Source organism: Doryrhamphus excisus, chromosome 18 (assembly GCF_030265055.1).
Source record: "Doryrhamphus excisus isolate RoL2022-K1 chromosome 18, RoL_Dexc_1.0, whole genome shotgun sequence".
In the NCBI taxonomy this organism is placed as follows: domain Eukaryota; kingdom Metazoa; phylum Chordata; class Actinopteri; order Syngnathiformes; family Syngnathidae; genus Doryrhamphus; species Doryrhamphus excisus.
In genome coordinates this window covers 13,092,138-13,106,747 of record NC_080483.1, presented here as the reverse complement: position 1 = coordinate 13,106,747, position 14,610 = coordinate 13,092,138, and the positions used below count along the sequence as shown (strand labels likewise).

Genomic DNA, 14,610 nt, shown 5'->3' with positions numbered 1-14,610 from the left:
TTCTCTGGGTACTCCGGTTTCCTCCCACATTCCAAAAACATGAATAAACAATACCTGAATACAAGAGCTTTGCTTGTTTTAATCTTATGATGAAAAATTAAAATTAAAATTAAAATTAAAATTAAAATTAAAATTAAAATTAAAATTAAAATTAAAATTAAAATTAAAATTAAAATTAAAATTAAAATTAAAATTAAAATTAAAATTAAAATTAAAATTAAAATTAAAATTGAAATTGAAATTGAAATAAAAAAAATCAGATAATTAAAATTCAAACCGGAACTAATACATTCATTCATTCATTCATTTTCTACCGCTTATCCTCACGAGGGTCGCAGGGGGTGCTGGAGCCTATCCCAGCTGTCTACGGGCGAGAGGCGGGGTATACCCTGGACTGGTCGCCTGCCAATCACAGGGAACTAATACACAAAATAATATAAATTAACCAAGTCAAAAAGCAAGTACATGATACCCCTAGGCTGCACAGTGGTCAAGTGGTTAGCGTGCAGGCCTCACAGCTAGGTGACATGGTTCAATTCCACCCTCGGCCATCTCTGTGTGGAGTTTCCATGTTCTCCCCGTGCATGCGTGGGTTTTCTCCGGGTACTCCGGTTTCCTCCCACATTCCAAAAACATGCTAGGTTAATTAGCAACTCCAAATTGTCCATAGGTATGAATGTGAGTGTGAATGGTTGTTTGTCTATATGTGCCTTGTGATTGGGTGGCTACCAGTCCAGGGTGTACCCCGCCCGGGATAGGCTCCAGCGACCCTGAATGAATGAATGGTATTATTGTAGGTTGCAACCTCTTCTCCAGTGATAGGAAAAAACACCATTGTGTCCCTAATCGCTGCTTTCTCATCAAAACGACGACATGATCCACGGTTTCCACAGCAACAACATAGATGCTGTGGCAGCGTAGCATCAACATGATGGTGAAGCTGTCAAGATACAAAGGACTCCATATGGTTGCTTTGACTGAATGATAATCTGATGGAATACCTGGATGCCTATGGAATAAACATTAAACCTGACAGCTGATAAAGAACTGGCGAGAGTAGTAAAATATATCTAATGTCCATGACATAATATGTCCAGTTTACAGCTTGGACTGTAAAAAAAAGTCGGCGTCTGATAAGATGTCGGCATTCCTGACAGATTCCTGTCGTTTTTATTCACCTTTAAATGCAGTCATTTGGCATAATGTCTAGAGGTGTCTTTGATTGGTAATAGCGTCACAGCTTGGGGTTGCACGAGTGCCGCCAGCCCTGGGGAGATGTGGTTTACTGAGGAAAGGATGAAGTCCAACATGTACTGTAACATTGTGAGTGGAGTTGGATGTCCTCTTTTGGGAAAACTGGGCCGCATGGCAGTTTTCCAAGACGATAAAGAGCACAGACACACCTCCAAGGTGACAAATGCCTTGCTCAGGAACCTGAAAGTGAACAACAACAACACGATTTGGACTTTGAACTCACCGTGTGGTTGAGTCACTTGTGTTGCCATTTATTTGGACAATAGTGGTTGTATGATGACTCATGTTCAGTGCAAAATAAAGCTGTGACCAATTAAAGTGAATGGGAAATATAATATGATATCAGTTATTACAGTTAAAGTGACGGCATTGAAATTGTTTCTTTACTTATTTATTTTCTATGTCATTTCATCTTCGAATGACAACCATGCCTTGCTCAAAGGAAGGACAGTTGATGGAGAAAACCAAGCAAGGACGGACCAAGAATCCAGTATCTCATACAGTATGTCGCAATTTATCTCGTTTGATTATTTACTTTTACTTTTTAGTTTTTCTGCAAAAAAAAAAGAAAACTTGTTTTGAATTAATTAATCAATTACATAGATTAATTAGTTACAGTAATGGTAATGGTTTAATTTCATTTGAACATGCATCAGATTACAATTGAGTGCATCACATCTGGTACTTTTACAATCAGTAACATTTGTTCACTTCCTGCTTTCCGCATATAATTTAAGTTATTTTTTTTAATAAATTGACAGCTGATTTTGTAGGATTTTTTAATATAATGCCATTATCGTGAACATACTGAAAAATCATTTTCTGTCAAGATTGTCATAAAATTACAACTTTCCTTGTAAAATGACATCTTTATTCTTGTTTTTTAATTTTTTTTTCGTTTTTTTTTTTATTTACTTTTTCAAAATACTACTATCTCATACAGTATGTCGCATTTTAGGCGCCATTTTGGACAGAAATATTTGAAATATTATTAAGAAACTGATCATATATTTTTATTTATCTGTACCGTACAGACGGAACTCAAAAACGAAACCAACAAAATGAAACAAAATGGAGAGCAGTGATGCCAGTCACCTGCCGGCCCCTCCTTCATCTCGGAGCTCCCGCCTCTCCCCCCAGGCCTGATTCCGCACAGGTGTTCCTCGTCACCTGATTACCTGATTCCTATTAATACCGTCTGGTTCCTCCTGTTAGTTGCAAGTTCATTGTACTGCCATGTCACGCCCTAGTACTACTTGTTATTGCCTTGTCTGGTTTTCGATCCTTGTCTGGTTTTCCCTGCTCACGTATTGACCGTTCCTTGGAAGTTGTAAATACAACATGTGGATTTAAGACTCCCACGCCGCCCCTGAAAGTTCAGCCCACTCCACTATTTTAGAAGTACTGGTTTTTGTGATGTTCAGGGGTTCATTCCTTTCTATATTCATGTGTGTTTTAGTGTGTTTTGTGTGTATTCGTGTGTGCAATTTAAGGGAATGTGACGGCTGCACGGTGGATGAGTGGTTAGCGTGCAGACCTCACAGCTAGGAGACCTGAGTTCAATCCCACCCACCCTTTCCAAAAACATGCTAGGTTAATTGGCGACTCCAAATTGTCCATAGGTATGAATGTGAGTGTGAATGGTTGTTTGTCTATATGTGCCCTGTGATTGGCTGGCGATCTCTCGCCCGAAGACAGCTGGGATAGGCTCCAGCATCCCCTGCGACCCTTGGGAGGAAAAGCAGTAAAAAATGAATGAATAAGGATCTGACCTTCAATGTGAAACGGTACTTATTGAATTTTAATTAAAGACCCCTGTTCTATGGTTATCTTCACCTTTATTGCTGCAGTGCCCCCAGTGTCTTAAAAGAGTAGTGCAGGTTTACAAAGTTCATGGGTTGTCGGGAAAAGACGCCTTAACAGTTTTTTTAGAAGGAAATGTTTGCGAAGCCACTTGACAATAAGTGACAGGAAGTCAAATCGTGATGATTGACGTGCCTGCCAGAAGCCATGTTTGTTTGTCATCACTCTTTACTGTTTGAAGTTCACTCTTATTTACTTTAAAGCTAATCATTTGATTTCTGTATAACATTTTTATTTTTTTATATTTTATTTATATATAAATATATATTATATTTAATATTTTAATTTTTTTGTAATAATTTTTTTTTGTAATTTTTTGTAATATTATTAGGAATTATTATCACATATCATTCACACAGAAATTCTATTCTGTTTAACATGATCTTGCATTTATTTGACTGTCTTTCACACCAAACCCAATAATGTGTGACATTGCTGCATTTGGCTTCATGCTCTTCCCCCAAGCCCCTGACCCAATTCCATGTCGGTGCTGTTGACACCGAATAGCGAGCCAGGAAACATGTCTAGTTGGGTAGGGTTGTTATAAGCAGGACACTCCCACCAGTCAGTCTGGGTATCGCTAAGCGAATTATCTCTACACTATGTCCAGTAAGTTAAGATATCTTTTACTGGCTCACATCTGCAAGCATTACACATCCTGCAAAATGGCTTTTTTATCAACGACAATGCCCAGTCAGACGGTCATATTCATTGTGTAATTATCTTTTTCTGTTTGTCATAATGACTGTGACGGGAAGCCAAATCCTCCTTTTTTATTGTTGGTAGTCATGAGTGATGTCATGACCAGTATGTTGCATAAAGTGTCTTAAATGTCTGAGCACCATAATAGTCATGTGTTGTCTGGAGTGAAAATGTATAAATCAATAAAGTTTGAAATAACATTTAACAATAAATTAACAGCAAATAACAACAGGCTCGGTTAGCAAGAAACAAGCGAGTGAATCATACTTAAAAATCATAGATGCAAAAAGCATATATTACATTCATGACAAATTAATAATGTAGAACTGCTGGAGGGTTTTTTTTTTTTTGCAGCAAATGCAGAAATAAGCTGATGCACGCAGCAGCTAACAACGGCAAAAAAAAGGGTTCCCAGCATGTTGTCAATATTTATGCTGCATTAACTTAAAAATGCTGAATTATCTTATATTCAGCTGTATAAAAGTATTTTCTACCTAATAGAACGGCTACATAAATAAAGCACACAGAAAGCTTTCTAGATCTTCCAGACTCTGTACCTCTTTCTGCAGCGGTTCCATGGATTTCGTGCTTCCTATAGCTTCCGAACCAAAGTACAAGTGGAAAAGCATAATAGGTCCACTTTGAGGTAATAGCTAAAAAAAAAAAAAAACTGAAATAGAAATAACATTTTCAAAAAAGTACTTAGTAATCAGGCAGGCATTGTGAAGTCCAGCCTTGTTCTGTTTTTTGGGGTTTACCACTTGATTTGACTTTGTTGTTTCGTAAGCTTTAGGATCTTTTAAGAAGTTTAAAATGACTCTTATTGCGTCCAACCTGCAAGACGCCTTCCACATGCAGCTCAGCAATCTGACCACGCTCAAAGAGAGAAAGCCTTTTTGCCTTTGCCATCAAGAGATCGTGACAATGTGGAAATGACAACAGCTCTTGGAACATTACGACTCGTTAGAGTATTTACTTTTGAAAGACTACTTTTTCTGCAAACAAAAAAAGAAAACTTTTTTAATTAATTAATCGATTACATAGATTAATTAGTTACATTAATGGTAATGCTAATGGTTTAATTTCATTTGAACATGCATCAGATTCACCCCTCACCCCTCCATCTGGTACTTTTACAATCAGTAACTGTTCCATTTGTTCACTTCCTGCTTTCCTAATACAATTTTTTTATATTTTTTTATTTATTATTTTTTATTTTTATTTTATTTCATTTTTTTGGGTGAATTATGAGGTGATATGACCATACAAAAAAATTCTCCCCAAAATAGGTACAGTTTTCCTTTAAGACGTGTTAAAACTTAAATGTCCCAAATGTAACAGGTTTAATTTTGTTTAAAATAAATTTTTAAAAAAATTTTTTTTAATATAATGCCGTTCTCGTCAACATACTGAAAAAACATTTTCTGTCAAGATTGTCATAAAATTTCAACTTTCCTTGTAAAATGACAATTACAATCTTTATTCTTGTTTTTTTATTTTTTTTATTAGTTTTTTTATTTAGTTTTTTTAAAATACTTCTTTCTTCTCATAAAATGGCCTTTTTCCCCTCATAAAATGATGAGATTGCACTTTCATCATGAGAAATATGAAATATTTTTCTGCTACATTGTTTTTTTTTTTATTTATTCTTGTGTTATATATTTTTTTTGTACTTCATCCTTTTTAAAAAGTGAACTTTATTTTGAAATATGACTTTATATTATGATCATTATGATCCTGTGACGACAATGCCCAGCAAGCCACATCCATGTCCTGATGACATGGAAGTTCAGACGTGCGTTGATGCCGCTCATCTATTTACCCAAGGGGAGTTCCCACCAAGCGTGGAGTGTGCTGCAGGAAGGAATGTCGCCGACAGTTTAACACCCCCCAGCTGATGTGCAAGTTAGCACGAATCCATAACAACCAATCAGACAGTATATGATGAGGTCACAGCAGGATTTATGAATTGTCCTTTTTTTACGAGCCTGTAAAACAACATCAGTACTCATTAACCCGTGAGAAAACTTTGCTCCCATTTGCGGCGCCTTTGGTCACATGACCACGCCAAGGGGACTGAGGTTGGACCTCAAAAGGAGGTTCGCACCCGCAGGGGAAAGCAGACGACGCAAAGCTTCAGATTCACAATGAAGACCACACTCGCCACCATCGCTCTACTGGTTCTGGTTCTGGGCTGGACCTCTGAGGCCATACAGGTCCAGGTAACTGCACGTGAACCAGATTGTCATAGAAGATGGGAGCAGGATCTCTAAGATGTTTCTGTTTCTTTGCAGGAGAACGGATTGTCCTTCTCTTTAGAGGCCGTCAAAAGGCTGCAGGAGATGTTCGAGAGCCGCGGTACGGTGCAGCAGAACCCCCGCTCCAGGTCCAGCTCCTCTTCCATGTGCGAGGACCCCATGCTCCCACAGGAGCTCCTGCCCCTCTGCAAACAAAGGGGAGCGTCAGCATCGCTTGCCAGACTAGGTTGGACATCTTAAGTTAATTCTTATTCAGGTCTTCTGAATATCTAAGAAACGTTAGCATATAGAAATCTAATATATTATTAATATTATTATTATGATTATGCATGAGAGCTAATTGTGCATCTTCATTGCAGCCATGGTGCCTATGGACGTCTGTGAGATCTGCGCCTTTGCCGCCTGCACCGGATGCTAAGCTATCAAAGCAAACATCATTTTTATTTTTTATTTTTTTTGCATTTTTCCTTTTTTTCCACTTCTTGTAGCTTTGAAAAAAAATTGCCAAAAGGAGAACATAAAGTTTATAAACGCAAACTGTTACTTTAAAAAAAGCATTTGCCGCCTTTTTGTTATTGGTTTTATATTTGGAATTTTCTCTATTGTTTTTTTTTTGTTTTTTCTATCTGAGCAGGCTTTGTGTTTCTATTTAAAATGTCTTTTTTTTCATCTGTTTTATTGTTTTGAATAAATTGTGTGCATTGCAAGTCACGTTTGTGTGCAAATTCATTCACGTTTCATACATCAAACACGCGGCATCAATAGACTGGAAGAATGAAGCAGCAGGAACAAAGACGCTCGGAGGGAATGTTTGCACTCTCTTGAGCTTAGCTCCACCTCGCTCGTTAATCAACACCAGATATTTTATGTGTATTTTGAAATTGTTTATGTGTATAGTAATAGTACTTTGATACTTTTAAGCAGGATGCCACTGTGCAATCACCTGGGTTTGATTCTCTGCTTGGTATCTCTGCCAAGCTAGGTCAATTGGTGGCTCCAAATTGAGTGTGAATGGTTGTTTGACTATATGTGCCCTGTGATTGGCTGGCTGGCGACCAGTCCAGGGTGTAACCCGCTTCTCGTCCGAAGACAGCTGGGATAGGCTCCAGCATACCTGTGAACCCTAGTGAGGCGAAGTGGCATAGAAAATGGATTAATGGATGACTGAAAGTGTGTGAACCACGCCCACTTCCGGTGTATGCCCCGCCCCTTGGGTGATGGGTAAACAGATACAGATACGATCCACTTCAGTAGTTTGCTGCCTTCTCACATTTTATGATTTTCTTTCATTCATTCATTTTCTAGGGCGGCACGGCGGTCGAGTGGTTAGCGCACAGATCTCACAGCTAGGAGACTAGGGTTCAATTCCACCCTCGGCCATCTCTGTGTGGAGTTTGCATGTTCTCATGCGTGAGTTTTCTCCGGTTTCCTCCCACATTCCAAAAACATGCTAGGTTAATTGGCGATGTGAGTGTGAATGGTTGTTTGTCTATATGTGCCCTGTGATTGATTGGAAAAAGCTTATCCTCACGAGGGTCACAAGGGGTGCTGGAGCCTATCCCAGCTGTTTTCGGGCAAGAGGACTGGTGGCCAGCCAATCACAGGGCACATATAGACAAACAACCATTCACACTCACATTCATACCTATGGACAATTTGGAGTCGCTAATCAACCTAGCATGTTTTTGGTATGTGGGAGGAAACCAAAGTACAAACATTTTCCTCGGAGTACCCTTATTTTTCAGTTAAATAAAGCATTTTCAATATTTTCCTTTTTCATTAACCATTTCTTTGTGTTTCCTGCAGTCAAGTAGGTTGATTGGCGGCGCAGTGATGAACATCGTGAACGATGACTCATAAATGCAGCACGGAGCATCACCACCAGGAAGCAGAGTTCAATACTAATAATAGCGATGAATAGAAACCTTGGCTCCATTCTATGACGACCAATCAGTCAATCATAGAAGGCAATTAGAGTCGACAGGTCTTTTCTGCTCATAAGGATTTAGCACTATTTAGACGACAACGACACTAAATGCATGTTGGCACACATGAAAACGTTCATGATTGGAATATTGCAACTTTATATGATCATTTGGTTACTAGTTCGGATTTAGTCTTATGTTGACACTTTTTTCAAAATATTTTATTTTCATAAATTATGACTTTCACCTTTTTTATTACTACTACTTTTTATTACTATTACTACTATTTTATTTATTGTAATTCAGCCTACTGTGAAACCTTATTTTTATAAGTACATTACTAAAGTGTCATAATTATTTCTTTATTTTCTCAGGATTAATATTTTGTGCCATTAATTACTGCTTTACTTTTTAAAATTTTTGCTATTTTTTAATTACATTTTGATTTTCAAACTTTAAGGCTAAACTGCCGGCAAAAGGATTATTGCATATTGCATTATTACATACTGAAAAAAACATTTTCTGTCAAAATTGTCATAAAATTACAACTGTCCTTGTAAAATGACATCTTTATTCTCGTTTTTTAATTTTTTTTTCATTTAATTTTTTTTTTGTTTTTTTATTAACTTTTTTAATTTACACAGTTCCACATGTCCAAAAGGAGTAGGAAGAAGCAAAGCTTATTAAATCCTACCCCTCCATCCTCTACTTTTACAATCAGTAACTGTTACATTTGTTCACTTCCTGCTTTATTTATATTTTTTTATTTATTAACTTTGATTTTTTTATTTCATTTTTTTGGGTGAATTACGAGGTGATATAACCATACAAAAAAAATCTCCCCAAAATAGGTGCGGTTTTCCTTTAAGACGTGTTAAAACTTCAATGTTCCAAATGTAACAGGTTTAGAAATATGAATATAAAAAATGTGTATATAAAAATGTGTACACAATAAATACAGTTGCCGTTTTATATGTACATCCCTAGTAAGCTAGTAAGCATTATCTCACTGCTGGTCTGCTTCTCAAGTGTATAAATCTTAAAAGTAAATGTTTTTTTTCATTTTCATGTGGAAGTAAAACAAATGACCCGCTCGCTTCACTTCCCCAATTTCACTTGCTTGTGACGACTATCTGTGAGCGGTGACGTTTTTAAACGTCCACTATGGCGGTTAAGCTTGAAAAGTCAACAGTGCGACATCCCATTGATGGAGAAAACACACACAGAGACGCCATAAAGACATTAGTTTTACACTTTAAGCAAAGAAAAATAGAGGATCTAAATCAGTCATGCACACACCTTCATTGCTGTGGTCCACCTGCTCATAAATCATTTATTACCAGTCCTTCAAGGCGCTCCCTATATAAGCATCACGGCGGCTCTGCAGGGGCTACAAGCATATTAGCCTCACCATGAAAAGGGTCCTGGCGTTTGCGTTGCTGCTGTGTGTGTGTGGAAGGAGCCTGTGTGTTCAGGTCAAGGTGAGTGTGACCTCATACAACTCTCAGGACGCAACATTAGGTACGCTCCATAATAGAAAGACATGGAATCCGAGAGGCGCTTGAAAGAATGTACAATATTGTGAGTGCACGATAATAACATTCTGTACATTACAATTTTAGTGTCATTGAATTTCGATTTAACTATCGTAAAATTTCAACAGTTTTTGTTATAAAATATCTGGTTTAATTTTGTAAAATGTGCATTTTAGTTTTGTAAAATAATTTAATTTGAAATACTTTAAGTATTAAATAAGTATTAAAAATTAAATAAAAGTATTAAAATACTTTAACATGATTAATTTCAGTGATTTCTACTTTTCTGCTCACATAAAAACAATTGTTTTTCTTGTAATATTGCAGTATTTTAATGTTGTAAAATTTGTACTTTTTTCTTGTCAAATCCCGACTTTTATTATTGGAATATTTCGACTTGATTCTAAGAAAAATGCCTTTTATATATTACTATTTTACTATTTTCTACATTGCAAAATTGAAAAAAAAATTATTTTAATAAAATAACTATTCTCATAATATTTTTACTTAATTTTCCTAGTTACGGCTTTTAAAGTTTTGAAAGTTTTGTAAAATAAAATAAAAATACCAACTTTTTTTAGGTAATTTTAAACTAAATTCTCAAAAAGTAATCGATTTTATTCCACTTTATTAGCGCTAAATGTCTACTTTTTTTCTGGTACAATGATAGCTTTCTTTTGTATTTATGTCACCATTTTTTTAGGAATACAGTAGATATATGGAATATACAACCTATAACTTGACTGTCCCATAAATAGCGTCCACTACAAAAACAGATACTTGTAATATCGAGAAAATGTGGGTGTTGATGTCCAGGGTCCGAAGGTCGATGTGACATAGAAAACAAATATACTCAAGCCTTGTTTGCACCGTGGCGGCAGGCTTTACTTCTTTAGTCCGAACCTAAGTGATACTTAAGTCAACTTGACATTCCAGTGGAGCTCCAAACAAGACGTGCAGTTCTCACGTTGAAGCTTTGTCCTGTTTTTCTACCATTTCTACCATTCTACCATTGTACCCCACCCCCACCCCTCTCAATATTTGTCTTTATTCTACTTGTCCTCCATGCCAGGATGGAGACAGGAGCTTCCCCTTGGAAGCGGTGAGGCAGCTGAAGGCGTTGATGGATGTGGACCAGCACGTGAGTCCACACCTCGTCCAGACCAGTGCGGCGGCCGTGTGCTCCAACACCGTCCTACCGCAGGTCTTCCACTCCGTGTGTCAAGGCCAAGGGGCCGCCATGGTGTTCTCCAGGCTAGGTAATTAAAAATGAACTAAAGCGTCAAAATAAAAACAACGTAATAACATTCTCATGATGATGTTTATGTTATTTCATTTCAAGTGAACGTCCTCATGTCTTCGGACCCCTGTGAGATATGTGCCAACCCTTCCTGCTTCGGCTGCCTCCAGTGAGACAGTTTTTTTTTGTTTTTTTTTTTGTTTTAAATAAATGCCTCCACTCTGCCCTTTACATGTCTGCCATCATCGCTATGGACACCAACAAATAACGGTCATCCCATTATCATCACCCTGCAAGCATCACCAAAGGGAATGACATTGAATTTTACATTTTGGGAGATGATGGTAAAAAAAAAAAAAAAAAAACAGACCCAAAATTGATAACTTTGTTGTCTTCCAGTGGCTTTCATGTTGAGCTTTTGTAATTTATTGGCTATTGTCTTGATAATAAAATTTGCATATACCTGTTGTTGTTTTTATTGAAATATTTTATACTCACCACATCCTTTTGCTGTTGACATGACTGAAGTTAGCTTAACTGGTTTGAAAAAAATATATATTTTTCTGTATTTTGCTCAAGATGTTGCACCTTCCAGATGTTTCCTTACACATGATTGATTTAATAGATAAAACACGTTAGTTGCTGAATGGAAACAAAAAATATCTAATATATTGAATGTTTATAAACCAAATTGCGAATGTGGTGTCGCTGCCCTATCCACATAAAATACACTTGATGTATACATTAAGAATCTATTATAAAGATTAGATTTTAAAAAACCATTGATCTACTCAGAGGCTCGTTGGTCTAGGGGTATGATTCTCGCTTAGGGTGCGAGAGGTCCCGGGTTCAAATCCCGGACGAGCCCACTTTTTTCCTTTTTCGTGTAATAACACATACATATCCTGTAATTTAACATACATTGCAGTTTTTTCATAACTATTCTTAAATAAAGAACAGTTCTTACAACGGTACTTAGCGGATCACGATGTTTGTGCTTGTACATTCCTTTCTATGTCCACCAGAGGGCGGAAGAAACTCATTTTTAAAGTCACATGCCTCCTGCTGGAGACATCAAGGCTGCATCCTGTGCTTTGGAAAAGTCTGAGCAGTTTGCATTTATTAACCTAAATGCCTCACTTCTTGCTATTGTGGATCAAACCAAATTCTTGCCAAGATAACACAGCAGTGGAGTAATCATCTCTGTGGTTGATAAAAGATTGGCCAAAGAAGAAGAGCAAAGTTGCTTTGACATAGAACACAAAGTTCCGGACAACAAGTTCCCTACACTGTTATTCACGGAATAGGAATGTCATGTAGCTGGAAACATTTTAAAAATATATATAATGAGTGTTTTGGATAAGGGACAACTTCCCAGTACTGTACTGGCTGTGCAGTTCAGGGTCATGCTGTAGGAGAGCCTTGGAGACCAACCAAGAAACACAAGGATACAAACACTCCAGCCCAGTTCATGTTACTGTTGTGTTGAACTGGAGGACATGCTCTGCTGGGAATGAAGAATAACATCAATACCAAGTGTAGTATTAGTATCAAATCGATATCTGAGTTATTGTATGGAGATATGGGGAAATAACTAGTTTGACACTAAAAGGCCAATTGAAGTATTCTATCTGTATTGTAGTTATTTTATTTTGTTATGCTCATCAAACATAACATAATTAATTCCAATCAACTTGGAATGGATATACATGCAATTAGCAGATTGCTTGCTGTTGTACAAGTGTAAAAATAAGTTAACCACTGTTACTATGAGAACGTAAAATCAACAAACCAGTCCAGGTTTCCCAGACATGCTGTGCAGACAGTAGATACATGTGTGTGTGTGTGTCAAACATACTAACCTGTGTGTTGTGTTGTGTTGCTCCAGAGCCTATAAAGTTGTGCCACTAATGTTTCTCTGCTGTAACACCAAAATTGGAAACAGGCGTGAGGTTGCACAGACACTGGACATTCTTCCAGCACACGGTTTTCACAGAAAGCTCTTTTTCCCTAGAAATTTAGTGCAGCTGGGATTTTAGCATGACCTAATAACGCACGCTCACACACACACACTCCAAGTAAGGAGACAAAGAGATGGAGTTTCAGGTCATGTGAGGTGAAGTTAATTTTTTTTTAACAACATTTAAAAACAAGATAGTGATACATGGTAAATATGTTCAAAAGTGCTGCCACTGGTTCTTAACTGGGGATCACCCAAATATTTGATCACTTGGGTTAAAATCCTCACACTCTCTCTAGCCCTTGAAGGCACCATGTCTCATGATATGCTCACCTGGATTCAATTATACAATCACCAAGCCAAGACCACTATAAAGGCTGCGGTGACGTCAGTCACTCTCCTTAGTTGTCTTGGAAGGGAAGCCAGGGACAGCAACTGCAGATCAGTGTCCTCAAACGTTGAGGTCTTTTAAATATTGTTTTGTTTTCTTGTGAACAGACTATTGTCGTTTTGCTGGGGACATGTTTATCTTGTTTATTGAATATGCTCAACTGGTGAGTTGAACACAAATGTGATGATGTGTATCAAAAAAAATATTTTTTTGATACAAATTTTTTTTGATACATATCAAAAAAATATTTTTTTGATACACATACTTGTGCTCGTTCCGTCAACAACATCATAGATACAGCGACAACACGGACAATGTCCGCTCTCATTGGAACGACCCTGACTTCTGTTCCAGTCCTCCAGGTAAAAAAAACGTTGACAGTAAATGGGTATAAAAAGAAAAATAGTTGCTAAAAATAGCTGATACAATAACATTGCTGTAGCTTGGTTAATATACAAGTCAGTTATGTAAATGGAACATGTAGGTTTTAGCGTCAATTGGTATTTCCCATCACATCCATTGTTAGCTAGCTTATAGTAACTCGTTTTCTCAGATTAGTGTCCTAATCTTTCATCAGAAAAAGTTTGTTTTTAAATTTTCTGTTCTTTGGTAATGAGCAGTAGGACTTGGGTAAGTTTCAGTAAAATATCAGTTCTTAACAAAAAAGGCAGAAAAACGGTCAAAATCAATGGATTGTTAAAATGGCAAATCATTTAATAAACACAAAACAGAGCTTATAACTAATATAAAGTAAAAAAAAAAAAAAAAGTCAAGTCGATGAAGTCATACCTGGTTTGTCTTGCACATCTTTACTTCAGACTTGACTCAAGACTTAACATTAAAGACTTAAGACTACTTGAGACTTGCAAAACACTGATCTGCTCCCAGTGGCTAATATGTCCGTGGCAAGGCCCTGCTAGTTATTGTCCAGCCATGCTAACGTGACCATGCATGCATGCGTGCGTGGGTCGCTGGCCAGGAATGAGGAATGTTGTGATGTGGCCTGAGTCCAAGAGCTCGATGGAGGACGCAAGTTATTGTTTTAAGCAAGCGTCGTCGTCGTTTGGGTTTTCACTGTTCATTCATGGCTGAGACTGACTTGAACTAAAAGTGACCACAGTAAATCCGTCACATGGCAAATCGGGCAAACACGATGTACTTATTTTGTGTACTTTGATCAGTTTCCATCCCTGAGAAACAGGATAGGGTTCTTTGGATTGTTCTGGTTTTGCTGTTGTAGAGTTGGAGGATTCTGCTGGTCCCACGGTCACCAGAAGTTTGGATTATTTTTTTGTTCAATGTGTCGGAGATGAATATGAATCGGGACTGGGCGTATTACAGATTAGGTACAAGGGATGGCGAACGACATTGTATTCTGGGGTGGTTTTGACACCAATAGCACAGAACCGACAGCGTTGCCAGATATAGTCGTACATGAGGAAGGCTATACCGAACAGTGGATGATGGAACCATGAAAACGCA

General features: G+C 37.4%; 2 protein-coding genes and 1 non-coding gene across 3 annotated transcripts; all 3 read left to right on the top strand.

Moving 5' to 3' along the window:
* Positions 1–5,958: 5,958 nt before the first annotated feature.
* Positions 5,959–6,510, top strand: LOC131106219 (guanylate cyclase activator 2B-like). Its single transcript, XM_058055089.1, has 3 exons — positions 5,959–6,041; positions 6,114–6,303; positions 6,437–6,510. Exons 1-3 carry the CDS (start codon positions 5,967–5,969, stop codon positions 6,493–6,495), a joined length of 324 nt encoding a protein of 107 aa, XP_057911072.1. The 5' UTR covers positions 5,959–5,966; the 3' UTR covers positions 6,496–6,510.
* Positions 6,511–9,352: 2,842 nt separating this feature from the next.
* On the top strand, positions 9,353–11,225 carry LOC131106218 (guanylin-like). The gene is made up of 3 exons (XM_058055088.1): positions 9,353–9,483; positions 10,610–10,796; positions 10,880–11,225. The coding sequence occupies exons 1-3, from the start codon at positions 9,415–9,417 to the stop codon at positions 10,948–10,950; spliced, it is 327 nt and encodes a 108-aa protein (XP_057911071.1). The 5' UTR covers positions 9,353–9,414; the 3' UTR covers positions 10,951–11,225.
* A 348-nt stretch (positions 11,226–11,573) lies between these two features.
* trnap-agg (transfer RNA proline (anticodon AGG)) lies at positions 11,574–11,645 on the top strand. Its single transcript has one exon. It is a non-coding gene; the product is annotated as a tRNA-Pro (tRNA).
* The last annotated feature ends 2,965 nt before the right edge of the window (positions 11,646–14,610 follow it).

What these genes read in the sequence shown, in the direction of transcription:
- LOC131106218 (XM_058055088.1), top strand. Translation starts at nt 9,415, where the DNA reads ATGAAAAGGGTCCTGGCGTTTGCGTTGCTGCTGTGTGTGTGTGGAAGG. An exon ending in GCCTGTGTGTTCAGGTCAAG is followed by an intron (nt 9,484 to 10,609) that starts GTGAGTGTGACC and finishes CCTCCATGCCAG; the next exon opens with GATGGAGACAGGAGCTTCCC. An exon ending in CATGGTGTTCTCCAGGCTAG is followed by an intron (nt 10,797 to 10,879) that starts GTAATTAAAAAT and finishes TTTCATTTCAAG; the next exon opens with TGAACGTCCTCATGTCTTCG.
- LOC131106219 (XM_058055089.1), top strand. Translation starts at nt 5,967, where the DNA reads ATGAAGACCACACTCGCCACCATCGCTCTACTGGTTCTGGTTCTGGGC. An exon ending in CTGAGGCCATACAGGTCCAG is followed by an intron (nt 6,042 to 6,113) that starts GTAACTGCACGT and finishes GTTTCTTTGCAG; the next exon opens with GAGAACGGATTGTCCTTCTC. An exon ending in AGCATCGCTTGCCAGACTAG is followed by an intron (nt 6,304 to 6,436) that starts GTTGGACATCTT and finishes TCTTCATTGCAG; the next exon opens with CCATGGTGCCTATGGACGTC.